Here is a 20,354-nt window from a genome sequence, read left to right as displayed (position 1 = left end):
TTGAGAATCTGCTCAAAAAATTACTAGAAATTTTAGAGTATTATTGCACAAAAACATGGGCTGAATTGTAATGATGTAACATCACAGGCACTGTTCACACAGACACTTATTAGGAAATCATTAGGATTTAAATTTAAGTTTTCTTTTAAAACTTTGCTTAAAATGTGTTATTATACAATGTCATGGGCCTCTTTGCATTAACCAGACACCATTAAATTGATTATTAGGAATGTAAATAGCATGTTAAGAAATTCCCAGTGAAGAAGTATTCCTGCTTAATAAGTTTGAACAAAAAAATGCATAGGTTGCAATACCAATTTGTCCATTTTAAGATGCTTTTAGTTTTGAAATTTATCATTGGCATCAGAAACTTTTTTTTTCTGTTTGCATGGTAATTTAAAAATAAATAATGTAACAACTTAGTGTCTACATGTTTAAAAATCTCACATACATGTCATAATTGACCTGAAACAAGTTAAAAATAATTGTTTTTTCTTCTTTGTTTTCCAGCAAAAATCTCCAAAAACATCTGCATAGAGAGTCAGTTAAAAGTTTCATGTATTGTATATATTATTTATATATATAGTTTTTTTATTAAAGTCTACTTCTCAGACTATGTTGTTATTTGTTATTGAAAATACCCCTTTGCATCTTTGCCTCTATTGTTAAGTATTCAAATGGAAAGAACCTGGTTTGACCTGGTGTGGCTTTCTGATTATGGTTATACATGGTTCTTAACTTACTTCAGGTGCATTCTTGGCTGGTTTCATAACATAATCATAGAAGTTACAATCCAAAACCCTATTGTCTGTTTGAATAAGTTTCTCTATCTCTAATGACTTCATTGTTGACGAGTTAGGCCAAACTAGCTACCTTCTATTTTGTACAAAGTATAACTCGCCATTCATATTATTTTAAAATTTTGTACTGCATATTACAAAATTATTTATATTATTTGTTTACAATAAATTTGTGATCTCATTTGAATATAGTTTGTGTGGAAGTACTGTTGTGTTAATATTATTTTGTGTATTTACTTTGAAAATTTGGAGTTTAGAGACCCTATATACTATTGCCATATTGTATTTGTTGTTTTATCCTTAGGCTATTTAGTCAATTTGGTAGTATTAAAATACAAATATAAAACCTAGCTTAATCCACGAACTTTAGGTAGATTAACATGCTATCTATAGAAAAAATTAAGGAAACCAGATTTTTTATGGACTGCCACTATTGTATCTTCAGCAAGTCACTGGCCACTCAATGTTAGGGAAGCTGGATCAATTTGAGCTCTTGTCTGATACAATAAGTCTTTCAATTAGGGAAAGTGACATTGCAATGTTAAAGAGTATTTCTCATTGCACATTTGTTTCATTCCCATTTATATTCCACTACTACACCACCATCTCACTTCATTTAGGCTGGTCAGACAAGTTTTTTGTTTAGTGAGGACAGCCGATTCTAGTCCAGTCTCATTTATGTTGAGCTTGTGTGAAATGGAAAACAATATGTCGATTATAAAGCTATATGATGAAATTGTATTAAGACTGCATTGTTTCATATTTATACCCTCTGTAAATTAGTATATGTGTGTTTAAGAAGAAAAAGACATTAATTATAACATAAAATTGTTACATGTCTTTTGAGGGTTTTCAAGCGCACATTTTTTTCTTGCAAATGTCCAAAAAACAAGCACCAGCCATATATACTTACTATAGCATTAAATAAGGAGAAAAGTACATCACAATACGAGCACAGGTCAAGTCTCATGGCTGTTCATTATGTTAATACCGGTTTCCTGTGCAACATACAAGTAGGAATTTTCTATTATAATATGTTAGTGTATTGTATATAGGTATATTATTTTTTTATTTCTATAACATTTGTTTGAGGTTGAATGCGATTTTTTTTCTTGTGTGTATCAAGTATTTTAATTTAATGTAATACCACATGATTATCTAGACCACTGATACCGTACACAATAACAGTGTCGTGATTTTTGAGAATGTCAACACCTGGAATGCAATAGAAAACCATACCCAAATTCTCAAGACATTGTTCAAATACAGATAAAGACATCGATGGACAAGTGCTCATTTATGATACTCAAAAACAAACTTGAAGTGGCCATAACACATTGGGTTGTGAAAATTATATTTTAAAATGCTCAGTAATCATGTCTCCTATGCAAGTGGGGTTTGGTTGTTATGGATTAAGTATATATTAGCATACTTTCTGTGCTGAGCATAAGGAGATCACATCCAGATAGCTTGGGGAGCCTCAATTTAATTTATTCATTACAAGATGACATTGTCATTGTATTTAATAATGGAACCTTTGTGCATTAGCTTGTCCCTTTTTCCCCATGTACTGATGTAGATGCATGCCTGCCTGCCACTATATCACATTCAAATTCCCCATTAAAATAAAATGCAATGGACAGGAACCATGGACACCAATGCTGGGCTACCTATTACATTCATGTAAGTTTCATTCACTTTGCAAGCATACTGAAGACTTATTTAAATTTTACTTTTATAACCATAATTTGTTTTTAGAATAATAAAATAGTTTGTAAAATTAATGTTAGGCAAGTCTGGTACGCTGACCTGGGAAAACATCTGATGTCTTTATTAATTAAATTATTTCTTTAACTTGGTTCATATATATATATATATATATATATAAATTAAGCTCAGTAGGGTGGAGAATATGGTTTCATTAATTTACCTGAATTGTTGGATTTTGTCGGCAGGCCTTTTTAATCTTACATTAGAAATTATAAGTAAATTTTTAATTACTGTACAAGCCAAATTATTAAGTAATATAATCAATTATCATTACATTAAAAACGACAAAAATTTACATTCTATGCCCTACCAGAGCACATCTTTAAAATAATTTCAAACAAAATAATATTACAATATCTATTTTTTTATATAATCAAAAAATGACACATTACTATGGACAAGCAAAACTTGACGAAAACAAGAAGATACGAACAAGATCATATCAATCCACCGATTAACAGGGTGTGGTCAAGGGGCATTATGCAAAAAGTGATCAAGAGGAAGTGTACGAGGGAATGCTGTGATGAATTGGAACACAGTCACTGCACTTCACTGCAACTAGCTGACCAATGCAGCTGTAACATTATGGTATCTGTTAAAGTGCAATACTCTTTTAAATTATAAATATACCTTCAGTCATCCTAATTTCCAGAGGTATTTCGGGTCACATGATACATTTTATATGTATTTCAGAACATTTATGGAAATATTTCGGTTAAATGTTTCAGAAATATTGATGGGACATTAGTGGAAACATTTCAGAAACATTACCATTTGATGTTGCAGGGAGGTTTCATTGAAACATTTCAGAAACATTACCATTTGATGTTGCAGGGAGGTTTCATTGAAATATTTCACAGGGCGGACATTTTGACGTTTCTGAAATATATCCGAGATGTTTCAGGTAGGTTGCGAAATGTTTCAAACATGTTACAATGTTTCAAAAGTTATATTTCTGAAACATATCTGTAACATTTTGTGCTGTATGGGTAGCATACTTTCTGTGCTGAGCATAAGGAGATCACATCCAGATAGCTTGGGGAGCCTCAATTTAATTTATTCATTACAAGATGACATTGTCATTGTATTTAATAATGGAACCTTTGTGCATTAGCTTGTCCCTTTTTCCCCATGTACTGATGTAGATGCATGCCTGCCTGCCACTATATCACATTCAAATTCCCCATTAAAATAAAATGCAATGGACAGGAACCATGGACACCAATGCTGGGCTACCTATTACATTCATGTAAGTTTCATTCACTTTGCAAGCATACTGAAGACTTATTTAAATTTTACTTTTATAACCATAATTTGTTTTTAGAATAATAAAATAGTTTGTAAAATTAATGTTAGGCAAGTCTGGTACGCTGACCTGGGAAAACATCTGATGTCTTTATTAATTAAATTATTTCTTTAACTTGGTTCATATATATATATATATATATATATATATATATATATAGATATATATATATATAAATTATAAATTAAGCTCAGTAGGGTGGAGAATATGGTTTCATTAATTTACCTGAATTGTTGGATTTTGTCGGCAGGCCTTTTTAATCTTACATTAGAAATTATAAGTAAATTTTTAATTATTGTACAAGCCAAATTATTAAGTAATATAATCAATTATCATTACATTAAAAACGACAAAAATTTACATTCTATGCCTTACCAGAGCACATCTTTAAAATAATTTCAAACAAAATAATATTACAATATCTATTTTTTTTATATAATCAAAAAATGACACATTACTATGGACAAGCAAAACTTGACGAAAACAAGAAGATACGAACAAGATCATATCAATCCACCGATTAACAGGGTGTGGTCAAGGGGCATTATGCAAAAAGTGATCAAGAGGAAGTGTACGAGGGAATGCTGTGATGAATTGGAACACAGTCACTGCACTTCACTGCAACTAGCTGACCAATGCAGCTGTAACATTATGGTATCTGTTAAAGTGCAATACTCTTTTAAATTATAAATATACCCTCAGTCATCCTAATTTCCAGAGGTATTTTGGGTCACATGATACATTTTATATGTATTTCAGAACATTTATGGAAATATTTCGGTTAAATGTTTCAGAAATATTGATGGGACATTAGTGGAAACATTTCAGAAACATTACCATTTGAAGTTGCAGGGAGGTTTCATTGAAACATTTCAGAAACATTACCATTTGATGTTGCAGGGAGGTTTCATTGAAATATTTCACAGGGCGGACATTTAGATGTTTCTGAAATATATCCGAGATGTTTCAGGTAGGTTGCGAAATGTTTCAAACATGTTACAATGTTTCAAAAGTTATATTTCTGAAACATATCTGTAACATTTTGTGCTGTATGGGGAGTGTGCCGGGCTAGTTCTGCGTCTAACCAAGAGTTGGGTCGTTGGGTGCGAATGCCCCTGCGTGGCCCGCTAGGACCGTCGGCGGTGGTCGTGGTTGGAGGACTCCCTGGCAATTGACATGCTACGGGCCCTACACAACATAACACGCTGATCCCTGACTGGGTTAGGGAAGTTCACACAATAACATACACGGGTTCGGTTTTGCACTGTTGTCGCGCACAGAGTGTGCGGAGTGGACGTTTAATTAAATCGAACAGTTACACTTGCAGTTTACAGTTACACGATGCACATTAAATTTCCCTACAAAAATTACACTAAATTGACACTGGGCGCTCTGATCCGCCGTCACTAATCCTAAATCCTCACGCCAGTCGAGGTTGAGAGGGGGGTCGATTGGAGGTGGCCAACCCCGAAAATTGCACAATGACGATACCCGGGTCCACCTGTGTGGACCGCGGTTCTCTGTTAAATTAATTACAAGTCTTTACGTCGTTGCTTCCAGTACCTGTGCACTCGGCGATTATCCAAAAGTCATTGGTGGCGGAAGTCGGCCCATGCCGTATGCTGCACTGCCCCGCGTAATGCTTTGTGCGGGGAGTTTATGTTTAAACAGCTGGGTTAGGCCCTACACCGTAAAAAGGACCGGGTGCGCACGGGGAGTTTACGAAACGAAAAAGGATTTGAAGAATGGCTATAATTACCAGTAGAGAATCTCAGTGGAGACAAAAGATGAGGACTCCCCGTGGGACGCACGTCCACCCCGGTCCACGAGTCGCTCGGTACTGGCGTCTGGCCTTGGCGCGAGGGGAGGCCTCAGTGTTCTCTCGCACCAAGGTTTCTAAAGTTCCGTTATTCGGAAATTATTAAATTAACAAGAGATTGAAAGTGGCTCTAAATTCATACATTAAATAATAAAGATTAACCTAATTTGCAGATACTCTCTAAGAATTAGAATTAACAAGTTTACATTAATTAAGTTTGAATAATACGAGTCACACTCGAGACTGTTCGTCACTTGTTGACTGCTCCAGTGGCGAGTTATACACAAAAATGGGGAGGTCATAATTACGTTACCCAATACCTACTCTAATTAATTTAGGCAGAAGGCCGCAAGGGGAGCACTCACAAATGTATTGACGTAAATCCACACGTGAGTGACCCGGGCACTCCTACGTCACACTTTCCTTGAACAGGGTTTTTAATAAAAAGTGACTGTACCATTAAATTGTGTTTGATTTATAATTAACTGGGTTCGAGGTGGCTGGTTAATTAGGGCATGGTCTTTGATTCTACCTGTTGTTCCGGTGCTCGCCTGACTCGGGTGGGCCATGGCTAGAGGTGCATTCCGTTAGCGGGGTCGGATACTGGCGGTTGCAGGTTGGGCTTTGGGGTGGCCTTCGGCTGGACGACGTCAACTTTAGGCCTTCCCAGTCACATACAACTGGGAGTCCATACAGTTTAGTATAAGTCTTCCATAAGAAATCCCTTTGCCAAACCGAATGACCCACTCCATGACCACAGTTTTCCTCATGCTCTGCTGTGAGCTGGTGCATGGCATTTCCTGAATATTTCCCCAGCTATCATCCAATACCTTTACTTTTTATTTGTTATTCCTGTTGTATACATTCAACACCGACATTACTCATTTAAACTTCCAATCCTCTGATGTTCATCATCACAACTCTACATCATGTCAGTTAGCCAATCCAACTGATGGGGCTTTTCCTTTCCTCTCCTGTTGAACATCAAAATGCAATTAATCTTAGCATAAAGATACATACCATAGGGCACACTAAGGCCTTGTGCCAAATTATCTCATAAGACACATACCCCACCAGTTGATCCAAATGATTCTACAAAAGTATGGGCTGAATCTTGAAATAAAGTTCACAAGGCGAGTTATAGACACTTTGGTTTTTGGTCTCTCACACACTTAATACCACAGATGGCAAAATGATAGATCGGTGGCCACCAGCAGATTACGCTCCCCTAGACAATGTGAGGAAATAAACATTTAAAAGAAATAAGTAGATTATTTAACATTCATGTCATATCATATAACATAAATATTAAATTTTTTCGATAAATTGGTATCTAAAATAATGTGTGCTACTTGAGATGTAATGTATTTATTAATGACCTTCTGTCTTCTGTCTATAAGTTGTTTATGATGTAGATGACAGCACCAACTAACTTTATTTGCAGGCATGCGAGTTAGTCCGCAGGTAGAGCTGAGACTTATTATCAAGGCATATCATCGCCATGTGGCCGGCTGACATAAGAATTTGGCCCGACAGAGAACCCCCAGCCATTGTGGCCACCGAGTAAACTATGCTAATGAGGGCTACTAATTACTGTATTACTACTATGGTAGCTCGGGTATGATTATCTTTATTTTTTCACGACCCTCAAACATGTCCTGGAGCCTCGGCTCATCATGGCACTTATTAGTGGTAATGTGGTTATGACAGACAATGACACATTTAAGCAGCTTGTGGTTAATTTAAAGCCCTTTTGCCTGACGCCGCTTTCGGTGCTCCCTCTGAGAGCACAGGCCATTATGTGTCCTCAACACCTGATTTAGGGCCAGTGCTACGAACACGCCCGAGCGTGCAACATAGAGTAGGGGGGAGCAGTGCCTCGAATGGCGTGACGTAAGTCACGGCCGGCTGTGTGTACGAAGCGCCCGGCCGGGTGTGGCAATGCGCAAAAGGAGACACAGTGCATATGCAATTTAAATTACAAACATTAACTAAAACTTTTGATATATCAAATATTCCTTAATAATTAATGTAATTGTAAAAGCTTTTGGTTCACAAAACTGGCCGGCATCATCTTCCCGTGCTCCATAGCTTCCTGCGGAATTACTTCCCCTCCCTGGCCGGGTTGCCAGGGAGAGTCGTCAGAAGCCTTCCAGCACTCACCAGGGCCGGCAGCTCCTCGCACGAGGAGCCTTCACTTCTCGCGTCAGAAACAGCATGTAGCTTCAATAGGTAATATTTCCAAATCCGTTTTCATCTGCTCCATGGCCGGCCCTAAATCGACAGTATGACGTGTCATACAGTTCGTCAGTAAATATGTGTGACTCGACTACGAGTCGTTTTAGTGTTCTACGTAATTTTTAGTGTTTTTGGGACCGCCCGCCGAAGTGCCTGTGCTTCACGCCTTAATCGCTCCGACCGGAGAAGTTGAACTTTGCCCACGCGGGGCGGCATTGCGCCTAAAGCGAACATTGACTTTATAACGCATCAGCACCTGGGAAGTGCCGCGGTCGCGGGTGAGTTGTCACGTCAAGTACCACCGCGCCCGTACCCAGCTCAACGTGGCCCACGCCACCATGAGGACGAGCCCTCGTTTATCACGTAATTTCCCTGAACGGGAGAGGCCAGTATCATCCCGAGCACCGGGATATTCCTATGGTAAACTTTATTACCGGGTTTGAGTGTTAGTGTTAGTTTTCGCCATCAGCCATGTGTAAGAGTTAATTTCAGTGTTTTGTCTAATTCCTTAATCAGTGACTAGTGAACTTTCTTTGAATCTCACCGTCCGGGCTACCACTTCCTAACAACTAAATTCGCCACATGCCTTAATCGTCGTCACCGTCACTCTCAGGCTAGCCTGCGCCCCTCAGTGTGGTAGTCTTCCGGAATTCCGCCAGACGCGAATCAGTACCGCCAATCGAGGGCCGTGTGAGCGGAGATGAGAAGGTAGATGATGATACGACCAGTCACGTGAAGATGTACTGTACAAGGTGAATTACTGTATCGTGTGACGCAGCAATAAAACCGGTTATGTTTACGTGTGTTTTTCAATAGTTACGGCATCCTGGGTGACCAAAACAGCCCGGGGGGGCCCTTTGTAGATGCGTTCCTGCCTGCAGCCACGAGGCAAAGAACCCCGCCCTCGAGTCAAAATTCTTATTCACGTAATTTAGATATAGCAGTTTTAAGACAGGCAGCGGGGACGGCGTCAAGCCTTAAGTTGTATAGCTAGAATAACAGGCATCGGCGATGTGCTGCAATGAAACGAAAACGAAGTGAAACATAACATGGTTACACAAGGGCGATGGTCATGACATATGAATTGACTGAACATATATGAACTTCATACCACTTGACATTTAGGCAGATAATTACATATGATGCATTAAGTATCCTTAATTACTCTGGGCCTCAAATTAAGTAAAAGCCACGTGGGCTAAAAAGTGGGCCCCAAAAGTCCTTGGGCTGTATTAAATGAAAGTATATTTAGTTACACTGATCACCTAATGCAATGGTCCTTTGCGGACGAAAATGAGAACGTCTTTCAACTGAAATCAAGCGCACAAAAATAATCAAGTTGAGCAGATGGTGAGTTTAAGCCAGCCATGGAGGGCTAGCCACAAAGTCGATGAACGAGGATTAAAAATCTTCACTATGGCTGAAAACATGGTCAGTGAATGAAGGTTGTAGAGCTCTGCGGTGCGGAACGCACTTAGCCTCGATGAAGGTGGATGTTGAACTCTTGAGCTCCTAGTCGCTGTGAGCCACTAGGAACTGGCTTCCAATGCAAACATACAGTGAACTGCGGAGTAGGTCAGGGCATGTTTTGAGGGTAATCGAGCTAAGGCAGCATTAGTTACTTATTAATAAATCGATTTTGCTGAAAAGAACACTGTCTTATAATTACTAAATTATTAATGTAACATTTTTAACACAAAGAAACCATTGTGGTCGATTGCCACTCGGGAGACAATCGATATGATGGCTGTGCCAGCCGTTCGTATCATTGCACTAGGTTACACTGTGCTGTACTTGAGGTGCGTTCTGGTTACACGCACTGACGTGCATGTCCTGTAGAGGCGGCGATATTACAAGGTGGCTATTTCATATTGAAGGAGCACTGGCAGGTTTTCCTCTATATCTAGGCAGGTCAAATGCATAGATTGTTTTCGCTCGCCATACCACTAAGCAAGGGAGATAAAGAGTCGCTACTCAATGATGTAACTAACAGGCTTATTTTCTTTGGAAATCAAATAAATGTGCGGTAGGTATTTATAAACAACCTACCAACCTAAAGGTCGTTTGATTTTTGAAAGTAAATGTTGGCAACATTTATTTTTGTGTTTGTTGCTGGGAATGTTCACCATAATATAGGTATAAGCAGGGGCGCAACAACTAAATTTCCAAAGGGGGGGCAATATACCTTTTTATAAAGAATCATCGATCCCCCCTATTGAAGTGGGAAAATGGTGCTATTTAAGCAGTTTTATTATCTAAAAATTGATTACACAGCACTTTCTTTGCCCCCGTTTGCCCCCACTTCAAGGTTTCTGAGGGGGTGGTGGTGGGGGGGCAAAATACCCTTGCCCCCCCCCCCCCCTGGTGTTGCGCCCCTGGGTATAAGATTATCAATTTTTCAATATGTATCACTCGAAACACTATGGTAAAATGCTTTATCTTTTGTTTAAAAAATTAAAAACTTCATAGCCTCAAAGTATGAGTTTTGAAAAGCAAAACTTCAGTTTCAATTGCAAAACATACACACATGCCCACACGGCAGCCGTGCTTATTTCATTGCTACCAAGGTAATTCAACATTGTTCAAAGTTATTTCAAAGTATAATATTTTGCAATCATACTCAAAATGCCACTTCATTAATACAGCATTTTATAAATTCTGAACTAATTATGTTTCTAAAATTACTTTTTTAAGTTATTATAGTCAAGAAAATTTTATGTTTTATTTATATTTAAAACTTAGTTTTTGATGTGGGAATTTCCAAACAGCAGAGCTTGCTAGTAGCCAAATTCCGCCTATTCAGTTACGTCCTCCCGCGGCAACCGCGACGTGCTTAAAGGGGTCATATATACGTGGTAGATGGAGGGTCAATGGTTCACTTCTAACCCAGAAATAACTCGTATGTTTGATTAATTAGCACGGAGTCGGTTGACTTTATAACTAGTTACTTACCATTATCTTGCAAGTCCTGTTGCTTGGAGCCATTACGTCTAAACCTACCTACCTTAGATATTAATATGTGCAGCAAATATTTAAAGAAAAACAACAGTAAATATATTGTTATATCGCTCATAATTTTTGCGATTTTATTTCGTTTAGATTTCAATTTTTTAGAATTTATCCTGTAAATTATTTTCTATTTAAGCTAGGATTATCATTTCAAACAAATTGTTCTATGTAAATTTAATAACATAATATAATTTAGCTTTAGTATGGAAGCCACTCGTATAGACCTACCCTTCGTGCCAATGCGATTGCGGCTGCTCAGTAAACAGGGTTGAACGAAAGGGTGGATGGGAAATAAATCTAAAGATGGCAGCCACCTACAGTTTAATTGTGTTGTGCAGGGTGAGAATGTGAATATATGTGCGGTTATTCTCTTCTGCTGATGGAAACTCTTTAAGTATTACAAGAAAATTAAAATATTAATCTTATATTATAGTTAATGTAAAAGGAGTGGAACTGAAGACGTTATATTTACTTTTGGCGAGAAAAAAGTGTAGTAAAATTTTCAATCCATGTATTTTTCGGTTTTTGGCTCTTTTAAAAAAAATTTATGGGCTGAAAACAATGCAGAAAGACAATAACCCAAACACAGGAGAACACCAACAGTATGTTGGACCGTTTCGCTTGGAGAAGACACTCGGAAAAGGCCAAACAGGTAACTTACGTGCAGAACCTTCTCAAATTTATAGAATAAATTTTAGTGTCAGTTATACAATTCAGTTGTGATTTCACGCAACTTACTCGTGCTCAAACAGCACAAAGTAACCGCAGTATTGTAGGTGGTTGCTTTATGTGCGCCTATGGTTATGCAATTTTTAGTATTAATGACGTCTGCAGAAGTGACGTAGTGGAAGCCAGTACGTTAGGTTAGTTTGTTTTCAAGTGTGTTTCGGCGACAGGAGAACTTAGAAAATTAATGTAGAGAACTCATTTGTTGGATGTCGGAAGTTTCTATGAAATAAAGGCGTTTTCAGAAGCATTTGTTTAAAATATATATGTAATTTTGTAGAATAAATAGTTTGTGCCATTCAAAGATTTGTTAAAATTTTTTTCGTGATGTCATTTAACGCTATCGTTATTTCGATGCAAGGGTCATTTGCATTTTAAACTGAATTTCAGGTGAACAAAATGTTAACCCCCATGTAAAACAAGTATTATTTACAGCGTGCTGGTAGGCCAATTTTAAACAGTAGACTATTAAATTATTAAAATATTTTTAGTATGAGTCAAGTTGAGTCAAAAGTTTATTGCTATAAATTAAATATGTTAAGAAATTGACCGTTGATTTAATATTACAGGAGTTATTGTGAATGATTGAATGTACTGCGAAACATTAGTATGTACCTATACACAATTTTACAGCAAGCAAAGAAAAGTAGTTTCCACTTATGAGCACCTTTTTACATGCCTATAATATTTTATTTGGTAGGTATTTAATACCTTGTAGTAGGGGGTTTTTCCTTTAAAAAATAAATAAAGTAAACATCCAAAATGGGTTTTGAGAGTGCTTTTAAAGATGACATGTGTAAATTCCAACAGTTTTCTGAAGTTCCTAGTTTTGGGGTGGTTAAATAAGATCAAGGAAATAGGTACCTAATGGAGTCAATTGTATTAAAACTGAGAAAATATATAATTGAAAAATTATTAAAATGGCTGTAATATTAAAATTACAGTTATGTAAATAATTTGGCTTAAATATGTACATAAATTTTTAATCTCTAAAACTACATAATTTTCATCAACTCCTAGCGCATTCACTTTTACCAAGATTTTTTAGAATGTAGTCAGGACATTTACAAGAATTAATCTTGTGTATCAATTATTATGTCAAGAGCACAAACATAATTTCGGAAATTAAATTTGTTACCTAAACTCAGATATTTATGTATCATCTTACCTTTGACTTTAATATACTACCCAACCTCGGCAATGTAATGTTTACCTTACTTCAGAATTTAATGCTCATTAAAACCAAATTACCTAATCTCAAAATTGAAATTGAAATGCAGTGAGCATGAAATGATGGACAACCTTTATGAAAATATAACACAACTTAAGCTTCAAGTAATTATTTAGCAAAGGGGTGCATCCTTAATAAAGCAAATAAATATCTGAAAATGAAATTTTACTTCTAGATGTATTTTCTAATCATTCTGCAAAACTGCATTGTGATTTTTCATATAATTTAAGTAATGGTAAAATTTACTGTTTTAATGTTTGGTTAGGTTAGATACATTTGAAAAACTGTAGAAAATAAATTAACAGTGTGTTAGGTCAGCTACATTAGTAACGTATTATGTATTCATTTAATGGAATCAGATCAAAAATTAATATTTCACAGTAATTTTTTAAAGTTACTTTTTAATTTACTGATGTAAAAACATTAATTTCTTATATCTACATGCAGCTTGTACCTATTGAATTATTTTATGTATATGAAAGTAGGCTGATTATTATTATTTATTAATATGTTCACCTAATCCATATTTTTCTTTTGCATACAAAATTATATATTTAATGTTAACAATTCACGCAGCATCAGTCTGGGTACAGTGGGCATCATTTACCTACTTTCTGCTGCAAACTAAGCATTATACACACTATAGTCACTGCATGAACTCACTCCATTGCTCAGATATTGTGAACAGTTTTAAATTGATATGTTATTTTGAAGTTATGCACAATGTTGGGGGCCCATGTAAGCAAGGCCTCTTAAATGATTCCAGACAATAATTAGCTAACCTGGCAAAAACATTTCGTAAACTAAAAAAATTTTTGCAGTGAACATTATAGCCAAGTTGTAAGTGAATTGAAAAGAAACCATCAGATGAGATGTATGCAAATTTGTACACTGATGACTTACTGTCATTGATAACACAGCTAGAAACAATTGATGACAGCGGTCTGAAAATAACGTTAAAGATTATGAATGCCAGGGATTCATGGATGTCCTTTACAGATAAACAAAAACAAAATCAAACCATCATATCAAGAATCCAGGTTTAGAAAAAAAAAGACACACTCACTGATGTTGTTAGGTCAATTTTCAATAGAAGAAACAGTCATACTTTATAAAAATTGAGTTCCTAAAAGTAAACTCTTAATGTAGATGTTGCAAAAAACTTAAGAAATATTTTTATTTTTTTAATATAATTTTATATTATCATAAAGTTTTTGTTTTAAGTTGCAGAGCTATGCACAGAGACGTAAAGAGACCGGACTTGCAAGGGGCCACCGAATGACTTGGATACTAATTCAGTGCTCTTAAATGTGTCGTGCCAGTTTTCATCGGAACATGGACCCTCACCACAAATGGAGATACCTTAGTGATTGTGGCCACCTAAGACCATTTTTATGAAAACGTTTATGTGGAATTGATAATCATAAATATAAGATATTTGCAAACTTTTATAAAAAAAAGTTTAGAATTGCTTAGCCAAAAAGTAAAAATAATAAGGTACATATTGTCGTTTGCTTCTGTTGTTTAGATTCTGTTAAGTCATAATTAAAATTGTAATATTAATGTTTAATCAAAGATAAGTTAATGGGTTGTTGAACAAAACCGTTACAGTTCGGTCCCTTTATTGGATATGGGTATTTAATGGAGTAATTTAAATTTCACCTTTTTTACGGAACTATTTTTGCATATTACTACTTGCCAATTCAGTTATAACCAAATTTGTGAGGATTGTTACAAACACTGGGGGCATGAAATAACTTTCTTTTATTGGGCCTGGTTGTTAATTAAAAGTTTTTTTAGTTAATGTAATGTTTATAAATTTACTCTATTGATACAATTGGCTATCCATAAATACTTATTATCTTATCATGTTTTTGTGTTAATTGCAGGGAGTGAAAACATACAATTTACCTTTTTAAATCACCAATTTCTATGCACAATGTCATTTCTTAACTTTCCTTGCTACGTGGTGATTACCAATTTTTTAAAACTGATTAGGCCATAGCCTACATATTTAAGAACCCTTATGCTTGTGAAGTACCAGCCAATGGTTTTAGACTTGTGTGCATAGTGTCGTGTAGTAAGGAGGTGTCGCACAATTTGACAGCAAATTTGGTGACAGCATGTCAATAGTTTTAAAAAAAAGAGAAACAGTGCAGGTGCATTATTTATACTCATACAAAGAACCTACAATCATGCCACAAGGAATGCATATACAGTAAAAATTGTCTACCATGTCACAAAGATTGCATATACAATAAAAATTATATATATGATGTGTGTAAATTACATGTTAAAACTGAGGGTACACATGGACATGTAGTAAAAGGCAGAAAAGTCAGTGAACATATGTCCCAAAAAATGCTTTATTTATCACTAGAGCTATCACAGTTTACAACATAGTATACTGGAGCCCTGTTATGCGGGATTCCATATCAATGATTGTGTGCATAGTACACAACATGCACACGCACATTGTGGTAGGTCATGCAAGCTTTGGCTGTAGTGCTGGATGTTTTGTGTACTATTGTTTAGCGCAATAACTCCATGCAGTTTACGAGTAGGTACATGTTAAGCGGGGTTATATATTTCAGCATTTTCCTTTATGATTAGTGGTGTACCTTGACGATGTGGCATTCCAAATAATATAGCTTCAGTGTATCTTATTGTACCTACGTGGCAACAGCTATAATGGATAAACAGAAGCACTTCCATAAACATCTATATGTATCCAAGATTTTACATATATTTTAGATACATCTTGTATAATGAAATTCTTTATAACAAAGATATCATGATTAAATACTATTTATTATAAAAAAATATTTGCTATGTCCCAGTCAAAACTGTATCCATCAAATGGTATTTGCACTTCCAAATAAATATAATTTTTCTCTTTTGGGTGTAATCTCCTTTACAACAAAGAGAAGTATCAATATTATTTTCTTTTTGAGAGCCTTCGTTTATTAAATTCAATACATTATATTAAAAACCAAACAAATAATTCTTATGAATATTTAATATAAAAAACTGGATCTGAGAATATATCTAAATAGCCACATAAAAATCACAGCTGAAATAGAACAATACAAAATTACGGCACAAATGCTGAAGATTGCTGATCAAGTTTTGCCAAGATGGACACAAGAAAAATACATAACTCATTTTAGATTTAGACCACATTATGTGTTTATTTTTATTAATTAAGTTTTTAAGTTTGACTCACAACCTTTAAAATATAATATTTTTTTTACATCATAATATGTGCTGATAGACTGACACAATTTCAGAAATAGATTAATATAAAAAATGCAATGTAGTTTGTTTTTTTACAATTACATACTATTAAACTTTTGTGTGCCCAGGAATAGTGGAAAATCCACTATCGTAGAGTCACTAGCCTTGTTTCATTCCACATCTTTATTAAGGGGGTGCCTCCAATTTCAGGTCATGATTTTATATTTATATTAATCACTGATCAACTTTTAGAATTTTAAAATTGTTTAATTTTCGCGAAATAAAAAATATACACAGCGCATACTTTTTACATAATTAGCTGCCAAAGTTACATTTTTAACATTTTTGGGTTGTAGAAATAAGGAGAATTTAATTTATTGCAGAACTGAAATTTTTCTAACTGCAATGCCACTGGCTACTTTGTGATATGGTTTGCATTTTTATCGTAAAAACTCATTTCATGTGTCTTGGCTGTCCAAATCGTAACAAATTTGAGAATTTTGAAATGCCAGGTAAATTACGTAATTAATATTTTCGGAAAGAAAGTAAAACCATTTCTTGAAGTAGCCAGTGACATTGCAGTTAAACCTAAAAAGTTTCAGTTCTGCAATAAATTAAATTCTCCTTATTTGTACAACCCAAAAATGTTAAAAATGTAACTTTGGCAGCTAATTATGCAAAAAGTATGCGCTATATATATATATATATATATTTTTCATTTCGTGAAAGTTAAACAATTGAAAAAGTCTACAAGTTTATCTGTAATTACTGTAAATATCAAATCTTGAACTGAAATGGGAGGCACCCCCTTAAGAACTATATAACAAACACTCAAAAATTGAGTCCCTTCAGTTTTGTCATATGAAGGTGGTAACTTTTGGTCTCTATACAGGATTAGGATTATATTTTATGATGTAAAATTTTAACCAATGTTGCTTGTACTCTTTAAACATTGTAAGTATACAAATCTCAGTAAGGTTCTTGGAAACAGATGTGTTGATATCCTCAAAACTGCTAACGTTTAAGACACAGTGTTGAAAAGGGGAAGGTGAACGGATGCATCGGCAGGCAAGTTGCCAATGTTTGGCAGGTATTTCCCTGCGTGAAACCTACACCTGAAAACAGAGCGGCACTTTCTATGAAAGGAACAAATTGTGGTAGAGGAGAAAAACCATTTAGTTGCCAAATCCCCAACAATGACTCATGTTAAAAGAAGACTGGATTTTACATATATTAATTTTGAGTTGGTATTTAATTTCTTTTGGTCTCATTTCAAGGTAGGGTGAAACCCAGACTTTACTTTACCCCTCTCTTCAATGAAATTCTGTGGTGAGGCAGTTGTCTGGGTCACATCTCTGTGGTTTCTATGTGCTTGTTCATGTCTCCGCAACTAGGAACGTCTTCTATAAGCATGGTTCTGTATACAGTACTACATGATAATTGCTGCTTCAATTTAGTAGATCGAAAGATATGGGGCATAACATAAAAAAGTTATCTAAAATGAACTATGACTGTAAATTGAAGACAAAAAAATCCACAAGACCTGATAAAATTGGCTTGTATGGTGATATTCAAGTTTTTAGTTGGTCAGGATCTTTTGACGTACTAAATAAAACACAGGTTCATTGTAAACAGATCACTCCATCAGGATCAAGGTATAAACTTGGCTACGTGATAAGGAACACTTACCCAATAACTCTCTAATGCTTTCTTTCTCAGCATTATAATTTTTTCTGTCAGTTAAAACTCTATGAAAAAATTGAGTGTAGGCATTTCCATGGTGTTCAGTCACTAATGACCTTGTTGCCAATATTTTAAGCCTTAATTAATTAATCAATCCATTATAATTTTGGCTCTAACTGGTATTTTACAAAGCCAAAATATTTTTCTAACAAATTATTTATATTTTGTCAGCTGGTAGTCATGGTTCATATTTAGTTCCTTGGTTATAATTTATTATTATAACCCAATTATTCTAATTAAAAATAGAACAGTACTAGCTAAAGTTTTTTTTTTTACAGTTACTGTGGTAGTTTCATTCTTAAAAATGTTGACCAGGAATATATTTTTGTTGAGTTTGGTCTAATTATTCCATTTATATTGTTTTACAAAGTACTAAAAAATACTGAACTAACCTTTTTTGAAGACTAAGTCATCAATGGTAATAATTATTTATCTTTCAGCTGAGCTTAACATTTTATAGAATTTAAAACAACAGATAGAAAAGAAAAAAAATAGCATTTACATGACATAAGTACATTCTTCCATTGAATTTTAGTACCTGCTACTAAATTACTGTTTTTGTTCTTTTAAGTAATAATTAGTCAAAGCTTTAAATTGTTCTGGAAAATACTGTTAGTATAGGAGGGATTAAAATTTCTAGTAAGGTAATATAGCGTGAAGCGAAAGTAAAGTTTTCAAAAATTCTTTTTCACTCTTTTGTATCACTTAGTTTAATTTATAATATATAAAAATGTTGCTTATATTTTGGCAACATTTTTGCTTATTTTGAATTAAATTCTATACTAATAATAAAACTGTTTGAGGTAAATAATCTGTACATTGGATGAAATGATAAAAAAAATTATTGGAAATAGGTATTTACATAATTGAGAACTCAAAAATATGGTTCGTAAAATGGTCTGTTTGTCGAAAACTACTTGACTGATTTTGATTTTTTTTTTATTAGGAAGATCTTTGGCTACCTTAAAAACTAGGCCATATATAATTACATAATTTACTCCTAAGGGGGTGAAAAAGGGGTAGCCTAAATATGGTTTGAAGATTATTAATTATAACTCTGAAACTAATCAAGCAGAAGCAAAGATATTGGGTACCAATAATAAACATACAAAAACTACTAACCACAGTTTTTATATTGTGTGAAATTCAACCCCTAAGGAGTGGAATAGAGTTACGTATGATTTTAATACTAATAATAAACATATAGTTACTAACAACTACAATTTTACCATTTTGCGAAATTAAAACCCTAAAGTTAGTAAAAGAGGTAGGTGGTTTCTAAAACAAAAAAAAATAACACTTCCAATTCAATAAGAACTAGAAGTAAAAAAAAAAAAAAACTTGCATCTAGATTTACATATTGTGTATTTTTGTTTTGTTTATTTAAACTTGTCTTTTAATGGTGGTGAAAATGGGGTAAGTTTTCATTTATTCTTAAAAAAAATTGTATTTCCGAAACTAATTAAGTAAATTTTGAATTAAATGTTAAAAATAATAAAATAAAAGTTATTATTTTACTGATATGCAAGATTCCGTCCTTAAGGGGTGTACTGGGGTTGTTTGGTTTAAAGAAAAAATGAATATTTCAGAAAAATGATAATTTCAGAATCTACTAGATCTAAGGGTTAGAAATTATGAAAGAACAGCAAGCATATAGAGTTCGAATTGTATTATTTATTTTTCTTCAGTTTTTCAGATTTTGTCTTTTCAAAGGGTGTGAAAAGGTAGTAAGTGTTGTTTTATCATAAAAATTTCATATCTCCATAGCAAATAAAGCTGGATGTAAGAAACTTAGAATAAATAATCAAAATAATTAATTATGTACAGTACTTTTATTACCATTTTTCAATATTTTTATTTATTAAGATTTGTGACATGCCCACGGACAGCTGTGACACTTTTATAGTGGCTACGAAAAAACTAAATACAAAAGACAAAATTGACAAAAACACAAATGTACAAGTACACAAGATATATTTAGTACACTCCCTATTATCCACGAAATTAAGTGGCTGGGCCACCGCGTATAGTGAAAATCGCGGATAATCCGCAAAAGAGCCGAAAATGGGAAACAAAAAAGGAAACATTAATTTCAACTTAAAAATCTAAAAATTTATGTACAGTAAAAGTTACAATTAACAGTAAAATTTGTTAAATTATGCTAAAATTTTAGTATTTTACTGAATAATTAACATACAATACATTTCAGTAATGTGAACATAAAAGTGCTCAACCATACGACTAGAAACAAAGCGCGACAGACAAAAATAGCAACGCATGCCAGCCTACTGCGTGAGTTTCGAGAAGGTCTGTGGTGTTTTACTGTATATTGCACACAATACACTTGTCAGTAGAGTTAAAATTTTCTCACTTGTAATAAAATTCAGATTTATTTATGTGCTGTATTTTTTCGTAGCATGCGCGGATAATCCGCACCGCGGATAATAGGGAGTTTACTGTAGTCACTGCATGTGG

General features: G+C 34.5%; 1 protein-coding gene across 3 annotated transcripts in view; it reads left to right on the top strand.

The window, feature by feature from the left end:
- Positions 1 to 11,199: 11,199 nt before the first annotated feature.
- The window catches only part of LOC134529188 (serine/threonine-protein kinase BRSK2), a 172,345-nt gene continuing 163,190 nt past the window's right edge, over positions 11,200 to 20,354 (top strand). For 2 of the 3 annotated variants that reach the window (XM_063363025.1, XM_063363026.1), the window contains exon 1: positions 11,507 to 11,594. Coding sequence is in view for 1 of the 3 variants with exons in the window: in XM_063363024.1 (XP_063219094.1) it covers positions 11,504 to 11,594 (91 nt within the window). In the remaining 2 variants the exon portion in view is untranslated. Of the gene's footprint in view, positions 11,595 to 20,354 lie in introns of all 3 variants that reach the window. The other variant, XM_063363024.1, reaches the window with a different exon arrangement.

This window comes from Bacillus rossius, chromosome 2, assembly GCF_032445375.1.
Source record: "Bacillus rossius redtenbacheri isolate Brsri chromosome 2, Brsri_v3, whole genome shotgun sequence".
NCBI lineage: Eukaryota > Metazoa > Arthropoda > Insecta > Phasmatodea > Bacillidae > Bacillus > Bacillus rossius.
The sequence above is the reverse complement of the archived record's forward strand: the minus strand, read 5'-3'. Positions and strand labels throughout refer to the sequence as shown.